The following is a 24,642-nucleotide window of genomic DNA, read 5'->3' on the forward strand; positions in this document are numbered from 1 at the left end:
ACACACAGACACTGGAGAGACTTGTGATGATAATGAAATTATAATCTGGCTATTCACTTGTTAAACAATTCTGCTCCTGTCTTCAAAGATGTTGTAATATGAGCAAATATTATGTAATATTAAAACTATATCAAATGTCAAAATAAAATATTAGTCAGTACATCAAATAACATAAATCAGATGTCAGGACCGTTTGGTTCATCTTCTTATTAATAAGAGATTCAATGCTCTGTTTTTTTACATTTTGCTTCTGTCAGACCACACTGTAGTATGAAACATTTCTTTATTTATATTTCAGTTTTTCTTAAATTAAAGTTAAGAATATTGAGTTCTGGTCAGAGATTGCTCCCTATGGTAAGGCCTGAATGTGATTGCATAGGTCAGCGGTATAATGTGAAAATATATAGTTCTCCGAATGTATAGTCATTTCACGATATAGACTTGACGTTGAATGTATGAGGTAAGTCATAAGATATATGCTATAAAATGTACATATATGACTTATATAGCTTTGTTTGCGTGAGAAATACTCAATGTTAGTTTTTAACAAAAATGAAGGCCACTGTCTAGACAAACTAAAACATCTTGTTTTCAGTTATCTGTGAGTACAATTAGAAATTCCAAGTATCCCGGAAATCCACAAGAGCAGGTGTGTCTATAGTGAAACCACAGAATATTTCTTCAATCATTGTACGAGTGAACACAGCTGATCTTCACTTTCAGGTAAGTGACAGAAATATAATACAGATTAATAATATACACTGCTTAACTCTGTCATATGTCAATCCAAAGTCAGTAGGACACACGCCGTTTAAAATATTCACTGCTTTGTTTTGTTGATAATGAAATGGTATCAGAATTTGATGTTAGGACAGGAAGAATTTAAAATGACCAACAAAATATTTTGAAATGGCAAATTAGATCACTTTTGAGATTCTTTGTGTGGGCTAAAACAAAACTTGTCATGATCAGATACAGTAAGAAATTTCCAATAAACCCCCAAAACTACAAGAGCGGGTGTATCTTCACATTCGCAACAGGTAAATAACAACAAACGCTGCAGTAACTCACATTTACAGACATACATTATTATGCAGTAGAAATCAATCTGAGTAAATCTTTTCATGACTAGAAATGACTGCTTATCTATTAGGTGTTTCATAAATTAATCCCCATTTAACTGAGATAGATACCAGAAGAGAGTGAGGTAATGGGGTGGAAACATTCAAGGGACAGAAGTGAGAGACGGCTATTTATAGAGACTTCTCCGCGTGATTGTTATTGATAATGCTCCTTCCTGAATTGAGCTAAAGACACTTCTGTTTGCAGATTGTGAAAGAAATGTTTTGTGTAAACCTTATGTTATTTAATGATGCTTCTTATAATCTGTTGCGTGAAAAATAGAACTCTTGTGAGAGTTATCGTGTGTGTTTGCCCTTCCAAAAATACAAATCGGAAAAAGGAGTGGATCACTGCCAGAAATTGACTCATGACTCAAGTATGTGAACATACCTGAAACATCATTGTTGTACAAAATGAAAGTGAAACTAACTACATTGGTAGTGACGCATTTAACTACTCAGTTTTCTCAGCTACAAAATGTGTCCTGTTCCTGAATATATTTGCCAGGTCATGAACAATTGTTATGACTTCATACAAAATAAAAAATAAAAGGAAGTGGGAAAACTATATATGGCAGAATATTAATGGTTTATATTTAGTAAATATGATGTACGACGGGAGTACCCTATAAATCAAACAAATTGGCAGATGGGATTTTAGGTAGCTTATCTTATTATAAAATCCCCTTTTACAATCGTGTGTGAATGATATGTGTGCATGCACTTCACCTAATGTTAATGTATTTATTGTACTTAATCAGCTGTAATGAACGCTAAGGCTTTGTTTGATGCATATTATAATAAACAATAGGTAGCGTCACAGTTGAAGTCTTTTTTTGTTAAGAGTGAACATTGACAAATCAGTATATCTAAAGGTTTTAAAGAAAATGCTAAACGTCTCCAAATGTTTGACAGTCAGTGTTGGTGATATAATTTTATAATTTCCTTTGCAGTGATGTCATCCTCCAGAGATTCTATAAATAGAAGCCTTATATGTTCAATCTGTCAGGATGTGTTCAATGATCCAGTCAGCACCCCATGTGGACACAACTTCTGTAAGATCTGTCTCAGTACATACTGGAACACCGGACAAGACTACAGATGTCCAAACTGTAACAGAACTTTTAACCAGAGACCTGATCTCAATATTAATACAACACTCAGAGACCTTGTGGATCACTTCAAACAAGCTGAAGTTGTGTGTGACATCTGTACTGAAGGAAAGCTGAAGGCTGTGAAGTCGTGTCTGGTGTGTCAGAGCTCTTACTGTGAAACTCACCTGGAGTCTCATTTGAGAGTGTCAGGATTACAGAAACACAAACTGATTGATCCTGTGAAGAATCTGCAGGATTATATATGTCAGAAACACGAGAGACCTCTGGAGCTCTTCTGTAGAGATGATCAGACAGAGTTGTGTCTGTTTTGCACTGAAGGAGATAAGAACCACAACACTGTTCCTTTAAGAGAGGTGAGCATCATTAAAGGAAGAGTTCACTCAAACAGACTCATCCTTCTGTGTGACTTTCTGTCCTCTATATGGATGGTATGCATAAAATGTTCATGCTGATCTTCTTCATTGGTCAGAAATTTTCTTTGGATGTTAAGACCATTTAAAAAAAAAAGGTTCTTCTATCCCTGATCACATTGTTTATACGTAGGTATTTGTGCGTTAAGTTTAAAAGCACAAAGCATACACATTTGTACTTGTTTAATGATGCTGAAACATTAAATTTGCATGTTTTACAACATATAAAACGTAAAAATTGCTGCGTATTTTTAGCTAAAAAAGCCAAAATATTTATAAAGCTCGTATCTTATTAAGATATATGTATCAGCCATTTCAATAATTGTATGGAATAGCGATTTATATTTTTAGACCCCTTAACCTTAACCTAATAGCGAATATAAAAAGATATAAAATGACCGATATATGCAGGAAAATTATCAATATACCATTAAATGCTATTTTATAATCAAAAATCCTACTACTTCTTCCTCTAAACCTAACCATTACTTTTTCTTAAAAATATGTGCAGTATAAAGAAAAACACGACAGACAGATAAGTGCAATAACAATAACAATAGTTTTACATAAATACAGACGACGTGTTGCAGTCGCAGTCCTCTCTGGTGGAATACAACAGTTTTGTGTGGGGAACAGAGCAGATTTTAAGTTGTAAATCGCTGAAAATATCTGATTACCCACTCCTTGAAAATGAGCATTTGTCCTACAACCACACCTCAGCAGAAACAGGGCATGTCACAATCTGTGATAAGTAAAATGTATTCCTTTTGTAAATATTCTGCGTAAATATTCTGTAGAAAACACATTTCATGGCAAACAAAGCAAAGCTTACATGATAAGTAATGGTTAAACGATTGCAGAAATGTATATTCTTTAAGAGTTAAACTCTTGTTTCTTCCAAACGAGTTGGCAGTAGAAATCTCACAGTACCTGAATCATTTCATAATAAGTAAACTAGTAAACTTTAAATGCAATTGAAAACATAATCCCATTTATAGGCCAAATAAATACAATATAAGAAAATAAATATGAATGCAGTGATTACGATATGCATAAGGATTCATTTGTAAGTCTATAAAGTTGTTCATATGTAAATAATTAACGTCTTATGTGTTGTCAATACGTCAGTATTGTGCATTTAGATGATGTAAATACGTCAGTGTTTTGCGTTTTATTGTTTGTACAAACGTTAGTAAATATACGTTTTCTAAAACTACACATGAATTCTCATGAGATATCGCATCGTGAAGCACCTTTATTTTTAAGAGTTTATATGCGTTTTTTCCAATGAGTATTTCCATGCTGATTTTCTTCTCTTCTGCTGTAGATTGACTCACTCATGTGCCGTCCTTCAAACAGTATGAGGAATAAGGACAAACTGAGTACAGCTGGTAGGTAAACATGGAATACACCATACAGAGGTGTACAAAACACAATGACTTATCTTTCTGTCTGAGATATGAAATGTGTAATGTCACAACTGTCAATGTATGTTGATTAATATGCTGTATGTTATGTTGGATATTTGAAATTATATGCTTCTTCTTGCATAAGTACAGCTGTACAGAGGCTGTAAAAATTAGGCCCAAACATAAAGTACAAGACTGAAACAGTAGAATTATTTTATACGTAAATATTGTACTTGTTATGCTTATGATCTGAGAGAGTTCATGCACTATCTGTACAACTTTAGCAGAGAAAGTTTTAGACCAAAAAGCAAAATGCAACTGGTAGACATCATTGACTTGTTCTTCATGAAAAGACAGATATGTGAGTCAGACAACTTAGGACTGCTGGACATAATAAGGAAGATGTTTTTGTATTTTTACAACGCATCTTTACAGAAAATGTATATAACGTTATTACCTGCAGTTTATAATTGTGCTGATGCTTTATTGTCATGTGTCTATACAGAGTTGAAGTGGATGCAGCAGTATGCAGGTACAGTGTGTCATCTGCTCTCTTCACTCATATACTACAATACTTTACATTTATATACTGACACATTATTCATTAAATATCACAAACATCATCATCATCAGTTGTGATTGATATTCTCTGATCTCTCTCAGTGGATGTGACTCTGGATCCTGATACAGCATGTTCTGAACTCATTCTGTCTGATGATAAGAAACAAGTGAGACATAAAGACATTTATCATTTTGTCCCAAACAATCCAAAGAGATTTGACCGGTATCTCATTGTTCTGGGAAAGGAGGGATTCTCATCTGGGAGATTCTATTATGAGGTTCAGTTGAAGGGAAAGACTGAATGGGATTTAGGAGTGGTCAGAGAATCTGTTGACAGGAAGGGACCAAACTCACTGAAACCGGTAAATGGATTCTGGGCTGTGATTCTGAGGGGTAAGAATGAATATATAGCTTGTATTGATCCTGATACTCCTCTGTCTGTGAGTGTAAACCCACAGAAGGTGGGTGTGTTTGTGGATTATGAGGAGGGTTTGATCTCCTTTTATGAAACTGAGTCCAGATGTCTTATCTACTCTTTCACTGATCAATCTTTCACTGGGAAACTTTATCCATTTTTGAACCCTCGCAGAAAAAATAATGGTAACTCTGTCCCATTGATCATCACACCTGTCAGTTATTAATACATTTTCAAATCCAAATATTAAACACTAATATGAAATAGTACATTCTGAAATGAAAGATTAAAGCCTTAAGTAGAATTAGAATTATGTTTTGTTCTTTTTTGTTGTAACAGTTGTTCATTTATAAAGCTGCTATCTGTAATTTGTGCCCCTCATTGCCATCTCTATTTAAAACATACAATTGCAGTGATCTTGTAGTGGTTTTATGTGGTTTCTGCTCCTCTGTATGGATAAATGGTTTAAGGACGTGTGGGTCATTCTGGATTGACACCTGTCCTAGGCATCTGAAAAAATATAATCTGAACAAATAATGTATTTGCTGCTTTTTGTCTCACTAAATGAAAACAAGAATGTTTAAAAAAAATTGTCTTACCTGTTGATTGGGAAAGTAACAGTATCTCTGCATCAGTTTTCAGTCCCTTTGCAGAGATGTCATACTTTCTCCGAAGCACAGCCAATATTAACTCTTATAACAGCTCTTCGCATTATGCCTAACAGCACCCTTCAGCTGTGATTTATTCACAATACAGCCTCTTGTACCTCATTAGATAAAATTGAAGTCTACATGGTTCCAGAATCCACTACGAATGGCTTTTCTGCAGATTTTCTGGTGTTTCATGAATGTGTAAGACATGTGAAATGTTATATCAACTTGTTTTACATTGAAATAATCGTTTTAATTATATGTTTACATGATGTGCTTTTTATGTGGTACTCAAGATCACTTAAAAAAATACAATAATTGTATATAATCAATATGTTGTATAATAATACCATGCTGCTAAAATGATGGAGTCTAAAAAAATGAGTATAAGAGTGTTTTACAAACTTCATTTGAATATACGTGTAAGAATGCCACATATCGCTGCTGTATTATTAGTCACACTTTGACAACAAAGGATTTTATCATTTAAAAAGTACAGTGTTTTTTTTATTTTCCGAAGCCAGCCAATTTGGACATCTGAGGTATCAGAAGGACACCAACGATACAGGATGTAAGAAAGGACCATGTGAAATACAAAAACACAGAGATATAGGCAGGGAGAGAGAGAGAGAGAGAGATAGAGAGAGAGAGAGAGAGAGAGAGAGAATTCATAACCACAAGGAAGTGGTGTTGGGTGGGTTAAAATGTCACAAGCTTTCAAAGAAAGTGAAAATAGCTTAAGATCAAACATCCATTGACACAATTAGTTATTCATGTCTTTAAACAACAGAATATTTCTTCAGTCATTGTAAGAGTGAACACATGTGATCATCACTCACAGATGACTGAAATATAACAGCTTGTCATCAGCACATTTATAATGAAAGTGCTCGGGTTATTTTCATAATATATCAAACTGAAGCTTTATTAATCCTGTTTTCCGCATGTCGAATACTCAACTGATTTTGGTTGTTGACTAGTGAAACATGATTTAATAAATAAAAAAATACAGCGATGTATATGACACACAGAAAGACTCAAAAACACCCGAGGTTTTGGGACCACACGATTTCATCTCTGCTCTTTGCGGATGATGTCATCGTGCTGGCCCCATCAGACCAGGACCTTCAGCATGCACTGGGACGGTTTGCAGCCGAGTGTGAAGCGGCTGATGGGAATCAGCACCTCCAAATCTGAGGCCATGGTTCTCAGTCGGAAAAGGGTGGCTTGCTCACTTCAGGTAGGTGGAGAGTTCCTGCCTCAAGTGGAGGAGTTCAAGTATCTGGGGGTCTTGTTCACGAGTGAGGGAAGGATGGAACGTGAGATTGACAGACGGATCGGTGCAGCTTCTGCAGTAATGTGGTCGCTGTACCGGTCTATCTTGGTGAAGAAGGAGCTGAGCCGCAAGGCGAAGCTCTCGATTTACCGGTCAATCTACTTTCCTACTCTCACCTATGGTCATGAGCTGTGGGTCATGACCGAAAGGACAAAATCCCGGATACAGGCGGCCGAAATGAGCTTTCTCCGCAGGGTGGCTGGGCGATCCCTTAGAGATAGGGTGAGAAGCTCGGTCACTCGGGAGGAGCTCAGAGTAGATCCGCTGCTCCTCCACATCGAGAGGGGCCAGCTGAGGTGGCTCGGGCATCTTTTCCGGATGCCCCCCTGGACGCCTTCCCGGGAAGGTGTTCCGGGCATGTCCTACCGGGAGAAGACCACGGGGAAGACCGAGGACACGCTGGAGGGACTATGTCTCCCGGCTGGCCTGGGAACACCTCGGTGTCCCTCCGGAAGAGCTGGAGGAAGTGTCTAGGGAGAGGGAAGTCTGGGCATCCCTGCTTAGACTGCTGCCCCCGCGACCCGGCCCCGGATAATTGGAATAAAATGGATGGATGGATGGATGGTATCGCACCCTTCAAATTTCTGTAGAGTCTTTGATCACATTTATTATAGACTGATACAGCTGTACGATTATTTTCTAAAACATTACTAAACAAAAGCACGCGCACCCATTGCCGAAAAAACACAGACATTAGTTTCACTTACCGCATGCGGTTCATGTCCGGCATCTTTTATCGTTGGGACCACCGTTCCATCTATCAGATTCAAATTATCTCCAAATCCAGCCTTATATCCATCGTTTAAATAACATTCATCAACTAAATGCAGTGAACAAACAAATACAGCTAAACTTCGCAAACAAAGTGCTCTCAGTCTCTCCTGCACGCCTTGTGTGCATGCTCCTTCTCCAGCTCTCCTTGGTTGAAGCGTGCCGCGTTCTTTTCCAGGAGAATTGTCCAATAAGGGACTAAGAAAAGTTGTTAATAAAATGGATTTTCATGTTAAAAAAAACTTTTCCGAAACGTATACGAACGAGTGTATCGAGTACAAAAATACTTTCAATTTATTTTTTGACAAGTTGACGATGTCAAGCATGAGATGACAACACGTTTAACAATGTAAATAGTTCAGAATACATGAATCATCGTTGCACAGCCGCTTTTAGATTATTGTCAATAACATAAAATATTGTTCTATGATATAATCTTTCCAGTGTTTTAAAATAAACAACACTGTATGAAACTTCACAGAGATCCACAGGGTGCATACGTGGCTTGTTGCCTGCTCGGCCAATCACCTCATCGCACGCACGCATAGTATTTCAGGACATTGAGGTATTGCGGTATATAGAGGTATATAGTATATTGATAACATGAAGGTTTCTTATGAGATGGGAAGTAAAACAAAAAGGGGATTCGGATGTGCCTTGATGGCTTGATGTGTCAAGGTTTATATCACGAGTACATCCCTCCATGGCTACATGTATGCCTGACATGATTTCCCTTTTAAAAAAGTTGTTGAAGTGAATATTTAAATATATATTTTTAAATCAGATTAACACAGAGAAAGATAAAGCAGACAGTGTGGCGGTCTTCAGTGATCTCATGCGCTCCATTGAGAGATGTCAGTCTGAACTGCTGGAGATGATGGAGGAGAAGCAGAAAGCAGCAGAGAAACATGATGAAGATGTCATTAAAGATCTGGAGCAGGAGATCACTGAACTGAAGAAGAGAAACATTGAGCTGGAGCAGATCTCACACACTGAATATCATCTACAAGCTGGTAGGTGCACATCAAATACACAGTGTGTGTGTTGGTTTGGCTTTATGTGCTGATGTTTTATGTCATGTGTCTGTACAGTGTTGAAGTGGATGCAGCAGTATGCAGGTACAGTGTGTCATCTGCTCTCTTCACTCATATACTACAATACTTTACATTTATATACTGACACATTATTCATTAAATATCACAAACATCATCATCATCAGTTGTGATTGATATTCTCTGATTTCTCTCAGTGGATGTGACTCTGGATCCTGATACAGCTCATCCTAATCTCATTCTGTCTGATGATGAGAAACAAGTGAGAACTGGAGACATTAGACATAAACTCCCAGACAACTCAAAGAGATTTGATAGATATGTAGATGTTCTGGGAAAGGAGGGATTCTCATCAGGGAAATGTTATTATGAGGTTCAGGTGAAGGGAAAGAGTGACTGGACTTTAGGAGTGGCCATAGAATCTGTTGACAGGATGGGAAAGATCACACTGAGACCAGTGAATGGATTCTGGACTGTGGTCCTGAGGACTGATTGTGACTATAGAGGTGCTGCAGGTCCCTCTTTCTCTCTGTCTCTGAGAGTAAAGCCACAGAAGGTGGGTGTGTTTGTGGATTATGAGGAGGGTTTAGTTCCTTTTATGATGTAAAGTCCAGATCTCACATCTTTTCTTTCAGTGGACAATATTTCATTGAGAAACTCTATCCATATTTTAGCCCAGAACCTAACAATAAAGAGAGAAACTCAGAGCCGTTGATCATCACACCTGTCAGTCAATAAATTAGCAAATAATTTAAATAGAAATTACGTGTGAAATAACATTACATTATGACAGCAGCCGTCAATATAGACTACAACTGTGTTTTATATATTTTATAGCAATGGAATAAAATACAGGTGATATATTTGTGTTCAGCTGTTCACTTTGAGGTTCACATCATGGTGTTAACAGTGTGACAGCATTTGTAAATTTGGCAATATATTATAGTTTTGGTCTTGGTTGAGCTTGTGTGTAAAAGAAGTTACAGCATCTTTTATTTGTGTTAACTGCTTGCATTTTGTGTCAAAGCAACAAGAAATGTGTAAATTGTTTTGACTACATAGCCAGATGTTGTGATAACTGTGTTAGGACTTATTAAAAAGTATTAAAAGTATTGGAAAGATTGTCATAGCAATTGTAAAAAAACTGCAATAGGATGACCTAACCCTTTGACATTCAATGTTATCACTTTACTACACTTTTATATGAGATTTTCACACCTCCAGGGTTGGGGGTTCGATTCCCGCTTCCGACTTGTGTGTGTGGAGTTTGCATGTTCTCCCCGTGCCTCGGGGGTTTCCTCCGGGTACTCCGGTTTCCTCCCCTGGTCCAAAGACATGCATGGTAGGTTCATTGGCATCTCTGGAAAAATTGTCCGTAGGGTGTGAGTGCGTGAGTGAATGAGTGAGTGTGTGTGTGTGTGTGCCCTGCGATGGGTTGGCACTCCATCCAGGGTGTATCCTGCCTTGATGCCCGATGACTCCTGAGATAGGCGCAGGCTCCCCGTGACCCGAGGTAGTTCGGATAAGCGGTAGAAAATGGAATGGAAATCTAGTTGTTTGACTTCATTTACTCTGTAAAACTGATGTAAAACAATAAATATGTCTTTCATACAGGGTGAAGTCTGTAATATAAGAACAGTAATTTGGGACAAATATAATATCATTTTATTGAAGCTACAGTGGTGGTCAAAAGCTTACATGCACATTGCATAATTTGGAAATATTACAAAATAAGAAAATATTTTTTGTATTTAAATGTTTTGAAAAGAGGGCGGGCCACTGTCAGAAACTGTCACGTCCTATTGCTGGCGCCTCTTTACGCCACCTGAGGGCGCCATAGTGCTCTGTGTTTCTGCTTGTGTTTTATAGGACTCCATTTCCCATTATGCCTTGTGTCTCGTTGCAGTAATTGGTTTCACCTTCGTCTTATTGTTTTCATGTTCTGTCACAATTTAGCAGCAGGGATAACATCAGAGAGGATCCATGTGCAGTAAATTCTTTAATAAATAAGTGAGTAAAATAAACAATTAAACGAGGAACTCGGCAATGTAACAAGAGCAAACATAAAGCGTCACAAAAACAACGATCTAAAAATCACAACTGAACAAAGGGACAATATATATACAGGAGAAAGAGACAAACATAAAATAAGACTCAAGGTGAAACCAGTTACTGCGACGAGACACAAGGCATCATGGGTGTAGTGTTCCTTCTTGTGTCGTGTATTAGTTAAACTACACACACATGTAGATGTAACTCAGAACAAGGTATTTATTATTGAACACCAACCGCATGTGCTGCTCACAAGCTCGTGCATGTATAACTCTCACTCACTCCCGGTAACCACACCATAACAAAAGACAAGGTGGCCCTCTAATGGAGTGAATATGTGATTACACCATAAATGTAACACTACACCACAATGGGTAATGGAGTCCTATAAAACTCAAGCAATGACACAGAGCACTATGGCGCCCTCAGGTGGTGTAAAGAGGCGCCACTAGTAATAGGACGTGACAGAAACGGAACTTCTGGTTTCCTGTAATGAAAGTAAAACTGACTGGAAGACACATTGATGGCGACACATTTCGTAAACTACTAAACTTTTCTAAACAACAGAATATTTCTTCTTGTAAGAGTGAACACAGCTGATCTTCACTCACAGGTAAGAGACAGAAATATAACACAGACTGTCCTCAAAAGATTTATAAAGTTATTGAAATGTTTAAGCGTGTTTTTTGTCAAACAGGAAGAAGTCGAGTTGATGCAGATTTCAACATGTCAAATACTCACTTCTGAAGTTTATTACGCTGTTTATCATTTACATTTTATTTTGTAAAAGTTCAAGCGAAAGTGATTTATCAATTACATTTACCATTTTGTCTGTCAAAGTACATGAAATTGAGAAGCTATCTTTAAGTTGTTTCTTTACCTGATTTAACGTTTGTTAATTTTTTATGCATTTTGGAAGACCCTTTTATCCAAAGCAACTTACATTGCTCTATCCTATACATTTTACATAGGTATCTGCAATCCCCTGGGATCGAACCCACAACCTAACGCAATGCTCTTACCACTGAGCTACAGGAAAGCTACTAGAATTTTATAAGATTATTTTTAGTTTGACACAAGTTACATCTTTACACAAAGTAATATCTTACATAAAACAGCAGTTCAAACTGTAATGAGGTTGTTCGGCAAGGAACATATCGATTTACAGAAGAGTTTACTGACTCAAGGGTCAGTAAATAATGTCGCTCATTCTACAGTGAGACATCCCTTTAAATGTTATAATGGTATAGATTTTTTAAATCATCTATGTTTGAGGCATTGGAAGGTAATATCTTGATATGTTTGACCGGTTGTTTTATGTGTTCACTAGTAAAGTAAATGTGCAGTAGGGTGAAGGTGGTTGGACGCTGGATAACATGTGCCTGTGCATCTTCTGTTTAGCCAGTGAATGAAAAATGGTAAAAGCAAAATATTAAAAAGGGGAAATCTAGTTGTGTGAGTGCGTGAGTGAATGAGTGAGTGTGTGCCCTGCGATGGGTTGGCACTCCATCCAGGGTGTATCCTGCCTTGATGCCCGATGACTCCTGAGATAGGCGCAGGTTCCCCGTGACCCGAGGTAGTTCGGATAAGCGGTAGAAAATGGAATGGAAATCTAGTTGTTTGACTTCATTTACTCTGTAAAACTGATGTAAAACAATAAATATGTCTTTCATACAGGGTGAAGTCTGTAATATAAGAACAGTAATTTGGGACAAATATAATATCATTTTATTGAAGCTACAGTGGTGGTCAAAAGCTTACATGCACATTGCATAATTTGGAAATATTACAAAATAAGAAAATATTTTTTTAGTACTTCCCTGAATATTGAAATATAGTCCATACAGAATAACTGATATTACATTTATTTTTATAAAATTAGTACAGCTCAAAAGTTTACATGTACAGTTTACATATACATACAGTACAATGTTACCTAAACAATTAATGACAGTTTTTTTATGTTTTTTACGAACCATATTGACCACAGCCTGCTCTTGTTGGTCAGTCATAACTTTGCTTCTGCCTCACTTATTTGGCCTTGTCTCTATTCTCTAAAGTCAGAGTAAAAACAAATTTACAGAAGTCACATTATACTCTGTGGTACACATTACCATGCTGTACAGACACATTTTTATAGTATAATACCAAAACGAAGTACTCTCCACACTCCAGATCAATAGGTGGCGGTAATGCACCTTTTCATGGGTTTGCCAAACCGCCATAAAAAAAACACTAAAAGAATTATGTCTTGTGTCTCGTTATTGTAACTGGTTTCACCGTTGTCTGTCTTGTTTTATGTTTGTTACTTATATTAATCTATAATAAAAAAAATAAACTACTTTCTCTTTCAGGTCCAATGTTGCACCATGCGCGGTAAACACAAAATGATCGAATGAATCATTATCTGAGACAACTCGTGTGACTCCCGAGTCATGTTAAAGATTTGTTCAAAGATAATGATTCGTTCATAAACGACACATAACTCGAGTCAGTAGCGTTAATGAAAGTGGATTACGATTACGAGGCTTTAATTTAAGTAACTGCTTTTAATCTTACAACAGAAAATTTATTTATTCGTTATTGTAAAACATCTGATCTTCAATCACAGGCAAGGGCGTAGATTTGGTTTGAACATTGGGGGGGTTGAACGTCCCAGATAGCACACGAACATCACGGAGACGTCTATTTGAAATTCTATTTTGACGTCTATCTTGACACGATTTTTCTACAACACTTCAAATGCTATTAGATTGTTAATGATAATCTAAAATCTATAATTTACCTTATTCGTAAATGTATTTATTTTTTATTTGGCCTTGTTGTGCAAGCACTGTTGAGCTTGTGCAGAGGCAGCAGCTTTTGCCAGAGGGGAACTGGAATCCCCTGGTTGGTCCTGGGTTCTCCTGAGGTTTTTTTTTCTCTATTGGAGTTTTGAGTTCCTCGCCACCGTTTGCATATTGTTTTGCACTATTTGCCTGGCCGGGGGGGCTGCTTTAGAATTTAGACATAATTAATATTGCATATAAGAATTTATAGTCCGTTTAATATTTGACCTGTGATTCTCTCTCCTATGTGTGCTTTCAATGTGCGTGTGCGCGAGTGTGTTTGCGTGTGTGTCAATGTGTGTAAGTATGTATGCATATTGTGTGTGTGGAGCATTTGTATGTCTGTCTTTTGTTGTTTTCACCTTTTTCTTGTTTTTACAGGTATATGCCTTTAGTTGTTTTTCTTGTATTCAATGTGTCTCATGTACAGCTGCTTTGTAACAATGAAAATCGTAAAAAGCGCTATATAAATAAAGTTGAGTTGAGTTGGGATGTGTGTGTTTACATCTGGATGACGTATTTTTTAGAGTGTTTGCTCATTTGCAATACGTCTATAGGACGTTTCCTGTTAGATGTCTTTAAGATGTAATGATTTAGAATGTATGTTAAACTGACATAAATTCTAACATAGAGAAGATTATAAAAAGAAAGAAATTAAGTATTGAAAGCGCCAGTAGGCGGCAGCGATTCACTGTTTTAATGAGTGAGCCACTTAAATTATTCATTCATCCATTCGTTCAAAAGTCAGATTATTTTAGGAAGAAAACAAACATCAATGTGAATACTTTTGTCATTGATAATTACAGACACTAATGAAAAATGAACTAGCAAAACAGATGGCTGCTTTGGTAATTTGTTATACTGATAGTTATAGCTAAATACATTGCAATGGATTAGCTAGCTAACATATATGGTGTGTACTTAGCTATTATTACACAATATTCTCATACCTCATTCTCAGTACATGCTTTATATTTTTTGCATCCCTCTCTGAACAGCAGTTAAATATAGTCCGCTGTGTTAATCTACCCGTGTGCTCTCCCATTGAAACACCACTCGCGTTGTTTTGGTGAAAGTGCGACTCATTGGTTGGGCGTTACCAATCGGTTCAATGGAGGGGGAGTATTTTTTGTCTAATTTATTATGACAAACTCATATTTGATTAGGAACAAAATTATTGTCACAAAATAAAGTAATTCTACATATTTTTCATTTGATCTACTGTGATTTTCATGTTGAAATATTGGAGGGGTTGTAACTGATGGATTTGAATATTGGGGGGGTTAACTCCCCCCATCCCCCCCATACATTACGCCCCTGCTCACAGGTCAGTGACAGAAATATAACTCAGATATTATAGATATCAAAAGATGTTTCTGCTTTGATCAGTAACTTATAGGCCTGTGTCAACTTGGACAGAAGCCGATATTAACATGTCAGATATTCAACTACTTTTGTTGTTCACAACTAAAATGTAATCGAAATTGGATTAGACGTTTTTTGTTTATTGGTTGATAATCAAAGTTTAGTCATTTGGTGATTTTATAAGGAAGTTAATGAAAGACTGATGATGACACGATACAGCGCAGCTCAAAATCACATTTACAGAAAACAAGATGAAATCATTCTTATAGTTTTTTCAATATGTTGAAATAAAAAAATAGCTAAATAATCTTTTGTGGTTATATGGCTTGGTAACCTACAGTATTGACTGTGTTTCTCAAAGAACATTTTAGATAAGACTTAATCGTCTTTCAAATTTCTGTATAACATTTTGTGTACGTTTATGTTTTAATTTAAAATTGCAATGTAATATTGTTTAATGGAAAATTATGGAAAATTTGATTGCAAACATTGAAGTGTCATTAAGTGTTGTATGTTTTCAAATGACCTCAACAGGAAAATATCAATGATGGAATCTTCACTAACAAGAAGAGAAACTGGAAGTCGTAGTATAAATCAACCTCCAAGTGAGTCAGTGACACCGAAAAAAAAACAAATTACTACTCTCATGTTGGTCTTTATGTTGGTGATATATTTTCATAATTTCTCTTTCCAGTGATGTCATCCTCCAGTGATCCAATGACTGAGAGACTTCTGTGTTCAATCTGTCTGGATGTGTTCAGTAATCCAGTCAGCACTCCATGTGGACACAACTTCTGTAAGATCTGTTTGAAAATACACTGGAACAACAGTCAAGACTACAGATGTCCAAACTGTAAAGAAACATTCAACCAGAGACCTGATCTCAAGATTAATACAACACTCAGAGAACTTGTGGATGAACATAAGAAGAAATCTCATGAAGAACAACCTGAAGCTGAAGTTGTGTGTGACATCTGTACTGAAGGAAAGCTGAAGGCTGTGAAGTCGTGTCTGGTGTGTCAGATCTCTTACTGTAAAACTCACCTGGAGTCTCATTTGAGAGTGTCAGGATTACAGAAACACAAACTGATTGATCCTGTGAAGAATCTGCAGGATTATATATGTCAGAAACATGACAGACCTCTGGAGCTCTTCTGTAGAGATGATCACACATGTGTGTGCCTGTCCTGCACTGATGGAGATCACAAGAATCACAACACTGTTCCTATAAGAGAAGTGAGTATACTGTATATTGTCAAGTGGAAAATGTTTTTTTATGATGTCACTCAAATTGAAAGATTATTGACTAAAAACACTCCACCATGTTTAATAGATCATGTTTTATGTGCTTTGTTATGTCAGTCTGGACTTCAGGAGATGATGAAGGAGAGCCAAAGAGCAGCAGAGAGACGGTATGAAGTTGTTATTAAGGATCTGAAGGAGGAGATCACTGAACTGAAGAAGAGAAACACTGAGCTGGAGATGGTGAAACAGAAGCAGATAACAGAAGAGAGACGGTATGAAGATGTTATTAAAGATCTGAAGGAGGAGATCACTGAGCAGCAGCAGAAGATCTCAAACACTGAAGATGATCTCCTCCTCATACAGGTCTGTAGATCTCTCTCATCAGACAGCCACTTTCATATCTGAGGAGACTTCATGGAGTTTTATTAATTATATTTACATACACATTACAATTTTTATAAATATTACTTTTCTAAGTTCTAAGTTTTTAATCATTTTTTGCCGTTAACTTTTGACACGGTAACTGCAGGGACATTTCCACGCCTCTAAAGATGACGCAGCACAAAACAAAACGTGATTGGTTGCTTTACCTGTCAGTCATATGTCCTTTTGGGCTGCATTGGCCAAAGAAAGCAGCGACGCGAGACTAGTTTTTGTAGTATCATGCTCTACTAGCTGAGCTACAGGAACATATATTTATTTAAATACTGCATCAATGAGGCAAATGTAGTTTCTTTTTGAGCAAAAACTCCAAACAAATAAGACTGTTGACAGATAGTTGCACCCTGTTTACACTGTAAATGATTTCTGTTGTTTTCACAGTATTTTTGCTGTTTGTTTAATATGTTTGTACTGTATAGAAGCCTTGTGGGTTTTTTTTTAAATACGAGAAAAAATAACTACTGTAATTCACGACATACGCCTTGGTTTTACTATCTTGTTGTGTGAACAGGGTGTAAGAGTGCAAAGATTTTCAAATAATGTGTATAGCCAAGACCAGAGAGATGTTGAGAGATCAGATTTTTAACACTAGATTTTATTCTGGTTAATCTCAGGACAGTCTGGTTATTGTTAAGATTTTTGCTGATATGCTGCACAAGATACATGTGAGATCACTGGTGTATTTTTATTTTAGGAAGAACATCAGAAAGTCTTGAGTCGTCAGCAGAAGTCTTCATCTGAGCGTTCTTTTAAGTTCTGGTTCCTGGTTGTGGGAGTCCTGTTTGTGTTGTCTGCTTGTTTTATTCAGGCTTACAATCACATACAACGCAGTGAAGCTGGTAAGTGAAGATAAAATACACAGAGTTTATTGTTCTACAACTGAGCTACAGGAACATATATTTATTTAAATACTGCATCAATGTTGCAAATTAAGTTTCTTTGTGCGCAAAGAAAATGAACAAATAAAGCAACTGTTGACAGAAGAGTGCAAACTGCAAAGTGTCTTTTAAATAACATATCATACCTCATTTTGAGAAATCTGACTTTTGACAGTAGATTTTATTCTGGTTAATCTCAGGACAGTCTGGTGATTGTTAAAGTTTCTGCTGAAATGCTGCACAAGATACAAATGAAATAACTGCTGTCTTTTTTCAGAAGTCACTGAACTGAAGAAGAGAAACAATGAGCTGAACTTAGACATACAAAGCCATGAAGCTGGTTAGTGAAATTTCATATACACTCCACAGATCTTAAAATATATATAAAATATTAATTTGAATGTTATTTTTCAAAACATATCTTTTGAACTTCCAATTATTTTTATTGTTAAGACAACATTATGGGAAATTATGGGTTTTATGATGACAGATATACTGTATGTTGGATGTTTTCTTTTGCTCTTATTGTTTTAGAGTGTAGAAATGATTCAAAGAGATCCACATTGAATGATTCATGTTGAAAGATTCATGTTGAGAGATCAGATGTTTGACTGTAGATTTTATTCTGTCTAATCTCAGGACAGTCTGGTGATTGTTAAAGTTTCTGATGAAATGCTGAACAAGATACATATGAAATAACTGCTGTCTTTTTCTCAGAAACATTAGAAAGACTTGAGTCGTCAAAAACACAAATCACTGAATTGAAGAGAACCAATGAGCTGGTCTTAGTAATGCAACGCCGAGAAACTGGTAGGTGAAGATTGAATAAACAGAGTTTATTATTCTACCAACTGATCTACAGGAACATATATTTATTTAAATACTGCATCAATGTTGAAAATGAAGTTTCTTTGTGTGCAAAGAATATGAACAATTAAGACAGCAGACAGAGGAGTGCTAGGTTTTATTAAATAACATATAATAGCTCAGACTAGAGAGATCCATGTTGAAAGATTCATGTTGAGAGATCAGATTTTTGACTGTAGATTTTATTCTGGTTAATCTCAGGACAGTCTGGTGATTGTTAAAGTTTCTGCTGAAATGCTGCACAAGATACATCTGAAATAACTGCTGTCTTTTTCTCAGAAACATTTGAAAGACTTGAGACGTCAAAAATGGAAATCAATGAAATGAAGAAGAAAAACATGGACATGTACTTAGACATGCGCCACTGTCGAATTGGTTAGTGAAATTTCAAATACACTATACAGAGTTTCATATATATACAAAATATTAATTTGAATGTAATATTTTAAAACTTCTGTTTTGAACTTCCAAGACTTTTTATTGTTAATTAAGACCACATAATGGGACATTTTCTTAGGTTTCATGATGACAGATTTACTGTATGTTGGATGTTTTCTTTTAATCTTATTGTTTCAGGTGTGTAGAAATTATTCAAGATAACACTAAAATATAGTAAAAGCACAAAATTACAATAGAAGAAAAATAAAAGAATCCAAAGGGCAAATAAGTATTACAATTTACAGATTACAACTTTCTCAGGCATACCTCTTCTTTCCATTGTAATTCTAGTATTATGGCAACAATTTCAGCTGTAAATACAGATACTCTGTCATCAATTATTTTGCTTATTTTAACAATTACCTGTAGGAGATCCTGCTCCTAAATGCTCACTCCCTGAGTTTTTAGATCCGTCAGTAAATATTGTCATGTAATTATAATAATTCCTTTTCATATAATTTTGAGCCAAGTATCCAATATTATCCTTATGCATTTCAGCCCATACGGTCTTCTGTTCTATAAAATTAAAGTTCCAATTCAATATTCCAATTCAATATTCTTCAACCATCTTTCAATATTCAATATAGCATTCAGTATACTATGTCACATGTTTCAAAATGTTCCCGCTTTTCCATATAGCCCTATCATCTGCATAAAGTGATGATCCAATTTCTTTACCAACATTCATAAAAATATAATTTATCATAATACTAAACAAGCTCGGGCTGATGACACCACCTTGAAGAATACCATTTAAAACTTCTGATAAAGCATCTCAAATTTTAACGCAGAATGTCAGATTATATAAGCAGTTTAAAACCTAAAGTAAAATCTTCCGCCAATACCCATTATCTGCATTTGAATCATTAAACCTTCTCTTCACATAGAATCATACATTTTCTCAATATCAAAAAATACTATATTCATAACCTCTTACATACTGATTGATTTTTCTGCTTTATTGCTAACTTTCACTATAGGGCATCTGTCGTAGATCTTCCTTTTAGGAAATCCATTTTCACATAGGGTTAACCATTCTCTTTGTTCTAGATAGTATGTCAGTCTACGAACAATACTCTTTTCCAACCATTTACATAAATGGAAGTTAGTGCAATGTAAATGTGGTTGTCTAAACATCAGATTACATAATTGGTCTTCTCCTAGGGGATCATTTATCCACTTCCCTCTAAGGCCATTTTCATCTCATGTAATGTTAATTCCATGTCAAGAGCCGAACCATAACAGTTGTTTTTATTAGTTTCATCAAAATTATCTCTTAAAATTTCATCTTTTCACTTTTTATGCATTTCATCCAAATGAGCTTTGCACACTTGCAAACTTCTTGCTTGCAAACTTCTTAGCTAGTAGATCAGCTTTCTCCTTAATTGTATTTGCCATATATTCTCCATTTCTCAGTACTGGGATATTAACCGATTTCCTTTTCCCATTCGTCTTTTTAATCATTGACCAGATGTCTCTTATATGTACTTTACTTCCAATAGAGGAGCACCACTGGTAGTTAGAAGGGTTCCACATCTCAGGTATCATTTCAGATGTTACTTCTTTAGTCCTCAGAAATTCTATAGCTGCTTCTATTATGGTCTTGATTTTTTCACTTTTTTCTTTTGTTATATTGCCACATTCACAACCTTACTTAAGAAAGTGATCAAGTTGATTTTATCCACAATCATTGTATCCTCAATTATCTTCTGAATGTATGGGTTAGTTCATATTTGTCTCTTTTTGTTGTTTATTCACAATCTCTTTTGCACTGTATATCTTATGTGCAGTACGAGATTAATTTATCACATTCTCCTTCACTTTTTTAACTGCAGCAGTATAGGATACCTGGTTTGTTATTTTATATTTCTGCACCTGCAACATAAAGTTTAGGTTGAGGGTAAGGTAAGGTAAGGTAAGGGGTAGGTGTACGGCTTAAATATCCACAAAAGTTGCCATCATTTTGATTTTTTTTAATAAATATAAGGATATTCACTCTGTTACTATTGCAAACTGTTTAATGCACAGCAATATTGAGATGGAAATGTTAACGTTATCTGCCACTTTTTATAAGTACATAGCATCTAACCACAAATTCTACTTAATCCAAAGAAAATACAGCTATTTTTCGGTTAGTGTAAAAAGAATTGCTGCCTTGGTCTGACTTTTTTTACTCTGTGCAAATAGACTCTCCATAAATGAAAATGTTTACCAAAAATAAATAGAATTCATTTTATTAATGTGTCTATTCAGTAATATCTATTGAAAATATTATTGATGTTTATGGTTTTGTTTAAATAACGTTACTGTTACAATGACAACTGTAACATAAATAATCCAGGCAGGAAGCGGAACATGCAACATGCAGTAGTATTTTTAATTAAACAAGACACAAAGTACAATGTGATAAAAGAATAACGCAACAAGAGACAAAAGCAATCCATGAAAACTCCAGAACACAGGGAAACTGAAACAACGACTGACAAATGACAAATGAAACACTAGGGATATATATACAAATGGGATAACAGAGGGCAAACAAGGAACACCTGACAATAATTAACACTGAACCAATAAATCAAAGAACTACAAAATGATATGAGGAAACAGGAACTCAGGAAAACAAACTAATAGTCCAATAGGCAGGGGAACGCAGACTGAATCGTGACAGACAACACAAGTGTCTCATGACGTCACGGCTTAGTGAAGATAAAGTGTCATGAGTGGTCTTGTCCAAATGGTGCAAAACTTCAGACTGAACATTAATGTCCTCATGTTGGACTTTATCAGCATCAATCCAGAAAGAAAGAACACTTTCAGAGTTTCACATGCAATTTATTTCTTTTTTGAGATTGTGGCTAATAGGTCTATAGGCCGAATGTGTCCGGGTTGATTTCTATCTGTTGTAACCGTGCACATTTTCTGAGGGGTATGCAAGATCATTATTGGCGCCCCCCCTTGTCCTCCGCCCCTATGCACCGCATATTAGAGATGCGCGGATGAGCTAAAATGTCATCCGCAACCGCTGCTTCAAATAAATTATCCACCCGCTACCTGCCTGCACGTATAATTTTCTCTGATATAGATATCGGCACCCGATCGTCACTTTAATTACTCTTTAATTACTACTCTTTGTTTTGAGCATGATGTTATCAGATTTAGTAATGTTATAACTAATCTGCTGATCTCTGATGCTACAATAATACGCTGATCGTAAACTGCTGTAAAAAGTTTGTCTTCGGCCAGATTAGCCTATAAAAAAAAAAATGAATGCACTTGAATGACTGCACTTGATTGATCTTCGTTAACCACTTCGCTAAAACGCGCACACACGGTACTTTTCTCTCTTTCTTTCTTTCCTTCCTTTTATTTTGTTCTTAATTCTCCCACCCTCCAGGATCTGTTTCGCCTCCATTTCCTCCCTCTCTTCCGCCGGTATGCGCATATTCCTTTTAAAGAGTGCAATTAGTGTCTGCCTGATGAAAAATGCATTTAAAATACTTCGTATTTTTAGAGAAATTTAGTTAATATTTACATATGATCTCATCCAGTTAATCCGAATGTATTTTTTTAATACCCGACCCACCCGACCCACGGATCATCCGCAGCGCCCGCGGATTTAACCGCCATCCGCGCATCACTACCGCATATACAGCATACCCCATTTTCGCGCCACTGCTTGCAGCATGCGGTTGTTTAATAGCGTGACTGGTTTGCTCATAGTTTATTATTGGTTGATGTTTGAGTGGTTAAACTGCCACCAAGCAGCTAGTTTCGTAGATTGTGCTTTGGCTATTGGCATACATATAACATGTGTTTGTTATGCTGTATCCTATAACTCCACTGGCATCCTTCTTTATTCTCAGCAGCAACTCATTTTTGCCTCTGTTATTTATTAACATTAAACTTAAGTGGCTCGCCAATGACACGGTCATAACTTCTGCCCTGGCACAAAAAAAATGGTCGTGGGGGGATATGATGAGAGGATAAGCTTGGGACTCACCCTTTGAGGACAGTTAACCAAGTTTGTTTATCATAAACTTTTAAAACTGAATGGGCAAACCTATGGGAAAAACATCACCTACAGTCAGAAGCTACAACATATTAAACAGCTACATACATTTTTAGAGCATTTTAGATTTCTCTATTTAACAGACTCATACTCATTGTTCAAAATATGTTTTGGTTTAACCAGAAAATGCCCAAAGGTTTGTGTGATGGTTAGGTTTCGTGGTACTGTGAGATAGTGAAACAATAAATGTTAAATCAAATCTGTGTGTGTATGTTTTTGTGAGAGTGCTTGAGCGAAATAAATGGTTCTATTTAAACTGTTACGCAAAGCTGTAGAGCTCCTTCAGTTTGTCATTTGATCCTGTAAATATTACCATACATGCACTTACACACACGTCTGGTTAATTACATCTTCGTGGGGTGGTCTATAAGTGTAATGATTTTTATGCTGTGCATATTCTATTACCCACACTAAACACTTAATCTAACCATCAGAAAACTTCATGCAATATTAGATTTTCAAAATATTACGTACTATAAGCCTATTTCCCCGTGGGAAACTTCAATTTGGACACGAGTCCGCACAAATTGATGTGCATTCAGGCTTAAGTCCCCACTGGGATATAAAAAAAGGTCACCGACACACACTGATCAGAGAAAACATGATGCAAAACATTTTATATAAGCTGCTTGTTTATACTGCATAAATAATCCATATCAGAGATGTGATGATGTTTTGTTGTTTTTGTCTATACAGATTTGGGGATACTTATGGAACGCAAATGTTATCTGTTTTAATGAAAGCAAATATATTATGTGTTTAAGTGTTTGAGATAAAGTTTTTTCTTTTAATTAAAGAATAAATGTTTAATGTTTTGTTGTAAACCCCCATTAACTCTTGGTTTAAATAATAATTTTAGTAATCAGAAATGTGAAGAGATGTGTTTTATTACTGTGAGAATCTGGATTTCGTCCTGTCCTCTACAAATATTGCATCTGTGTTTAATACAAAGTTCATATATCATATGTATTCATTCATATTCATTCCTATTAGTATTAGCTTCTATTCATATAAGATGTGCCTTATTTTCTTGTTGTTTAACCTCGTTGAAAGTTGTATCGTATCTTATGTTGTCTTATGTTGATATAGGTATCTGATGTTCTCCATCTCAAGGTTCCTAATAATGTCTAGGGACAATTGTTTTGATATTGTAATATTAAATACGGGATCATATCTGATTGTTCAGGAGGAATAAGACTAAATAGAAAGTCTGGTGATTTTCCACTCTGGTGGTTTTATATGACACCTCCTGTTTCAAGCCTATAAATATTAGCCTTAATACAATAAACTTTGGACTCTGATTGAACAAGCACTTGTGTCTGTGTCAAACTTTGTCTCCTGGATCCAGAAACTCTGTGTGTTCCGTCGACTAGACTCTTCAACCGTAGAATATTGTTTAGACAAGGGGACGTAAGAAGTTTACATTATTTCAATTACACTCTGTAACAGGATTTTTTAGGGGTTTGGTAAGGCAATCAAAATTTGGAACTTATTGTGAATACTTATTGGTGTGAACTTTGTGTTAGTTTTTCCTTTAGTAAACTTGTTTTGTCCAATAATTTGAAATTTTTTCTTTAAAGTTTTTTTCTGTGTTAAAACTCCTCAGCACCTGATAT

The 24,642-nt window shown here is 36.0% G+C and overlaps 2 protein-coding genes across 3 annotated transcripts; both read left to right on the top strand.

The window, feature by feature from the left end:
• Positions 1 to 699: 699 nt before the first annotated feature.
• Positions 700 to 11,090, top strand: LOC130415200 (E3 ubiquitin-protein ligase TRIM69-like). The gene is given in 9 exon segments (XM_056740742.1): positions 700 to 723; positions 2,075 to 2,589; positions 3,974 to 4,037; positions 4,561 to 4,587; positions 4,719 to 5,245; positions 8,573 to 8,906; positions 9,038 to 9,424; positions 9,427 to 9,566; positions 11,070 to 11,090. Coding segments are annotated over 8 exon segments (2,013 nt in total). The 5' UTR covers positions 700 to 723; positions 2,075 to 2,076.
• Positions 11,091 to 11,378: 288 nt separating this feature from the next.
• Positions 11,379 to 24,338, top strand: LOC130415303 (E3 ubiquitin/ISG15 ligase TRIM25-like). 2 transcript variants are annotated; one of them, XM_056740894.1, is made up of 9 exons: positions 11,379 to 11,505; positions 15,620 to 15,690; positions 15,780 to 16,321; positions 16,448 to 16,693; positions 17,466 to 17,610; positions 17,927 to 17,989; positions 18,367 to 18,459; positions 18,796 to 18,891; positions 23,723 to 24,338. In XM_056740894.1, exons 2-9 carry the CDS (start codon positions 15,630 to 15,632, stop codon positions 23,761 to 23,763), a joined length of 1,287 nt encoding a protein of 428 aa, XP_056596872.1. In that variant the 5' UTR covers positions 11,379 to 11,505; positions 15,620 to 15,629; the 3' UTR covers positions 23,764 to 24,338. The 2 variants fall into 2 exon arrangements, with proteins under 2 accessions (XP_056596872.1, XP_056596873.1); XM_056740895.1 differs by having other exon boundaries at positions 17,930 to 17,989.
• Positions 24,339 to 24,642: the final 304 nt, after the last annotated feature.

This window comes from Triplophysa dalaica, chromosome 25 (assembly GCF_015846415.1).
Source record: "Triplophysa dalaica isolate WHDGS20190420 chromosome 25, ASM1584641v1, whole genome shotgun sequence".
Classification (NCBI taxonomy): domain Eukaryota; kingdom Metazoa; phylum Chordata; class Actinopteri; order Cypriniformes; family Nemacheilidae; genus Triplophysa; species Triplophysa dalaica.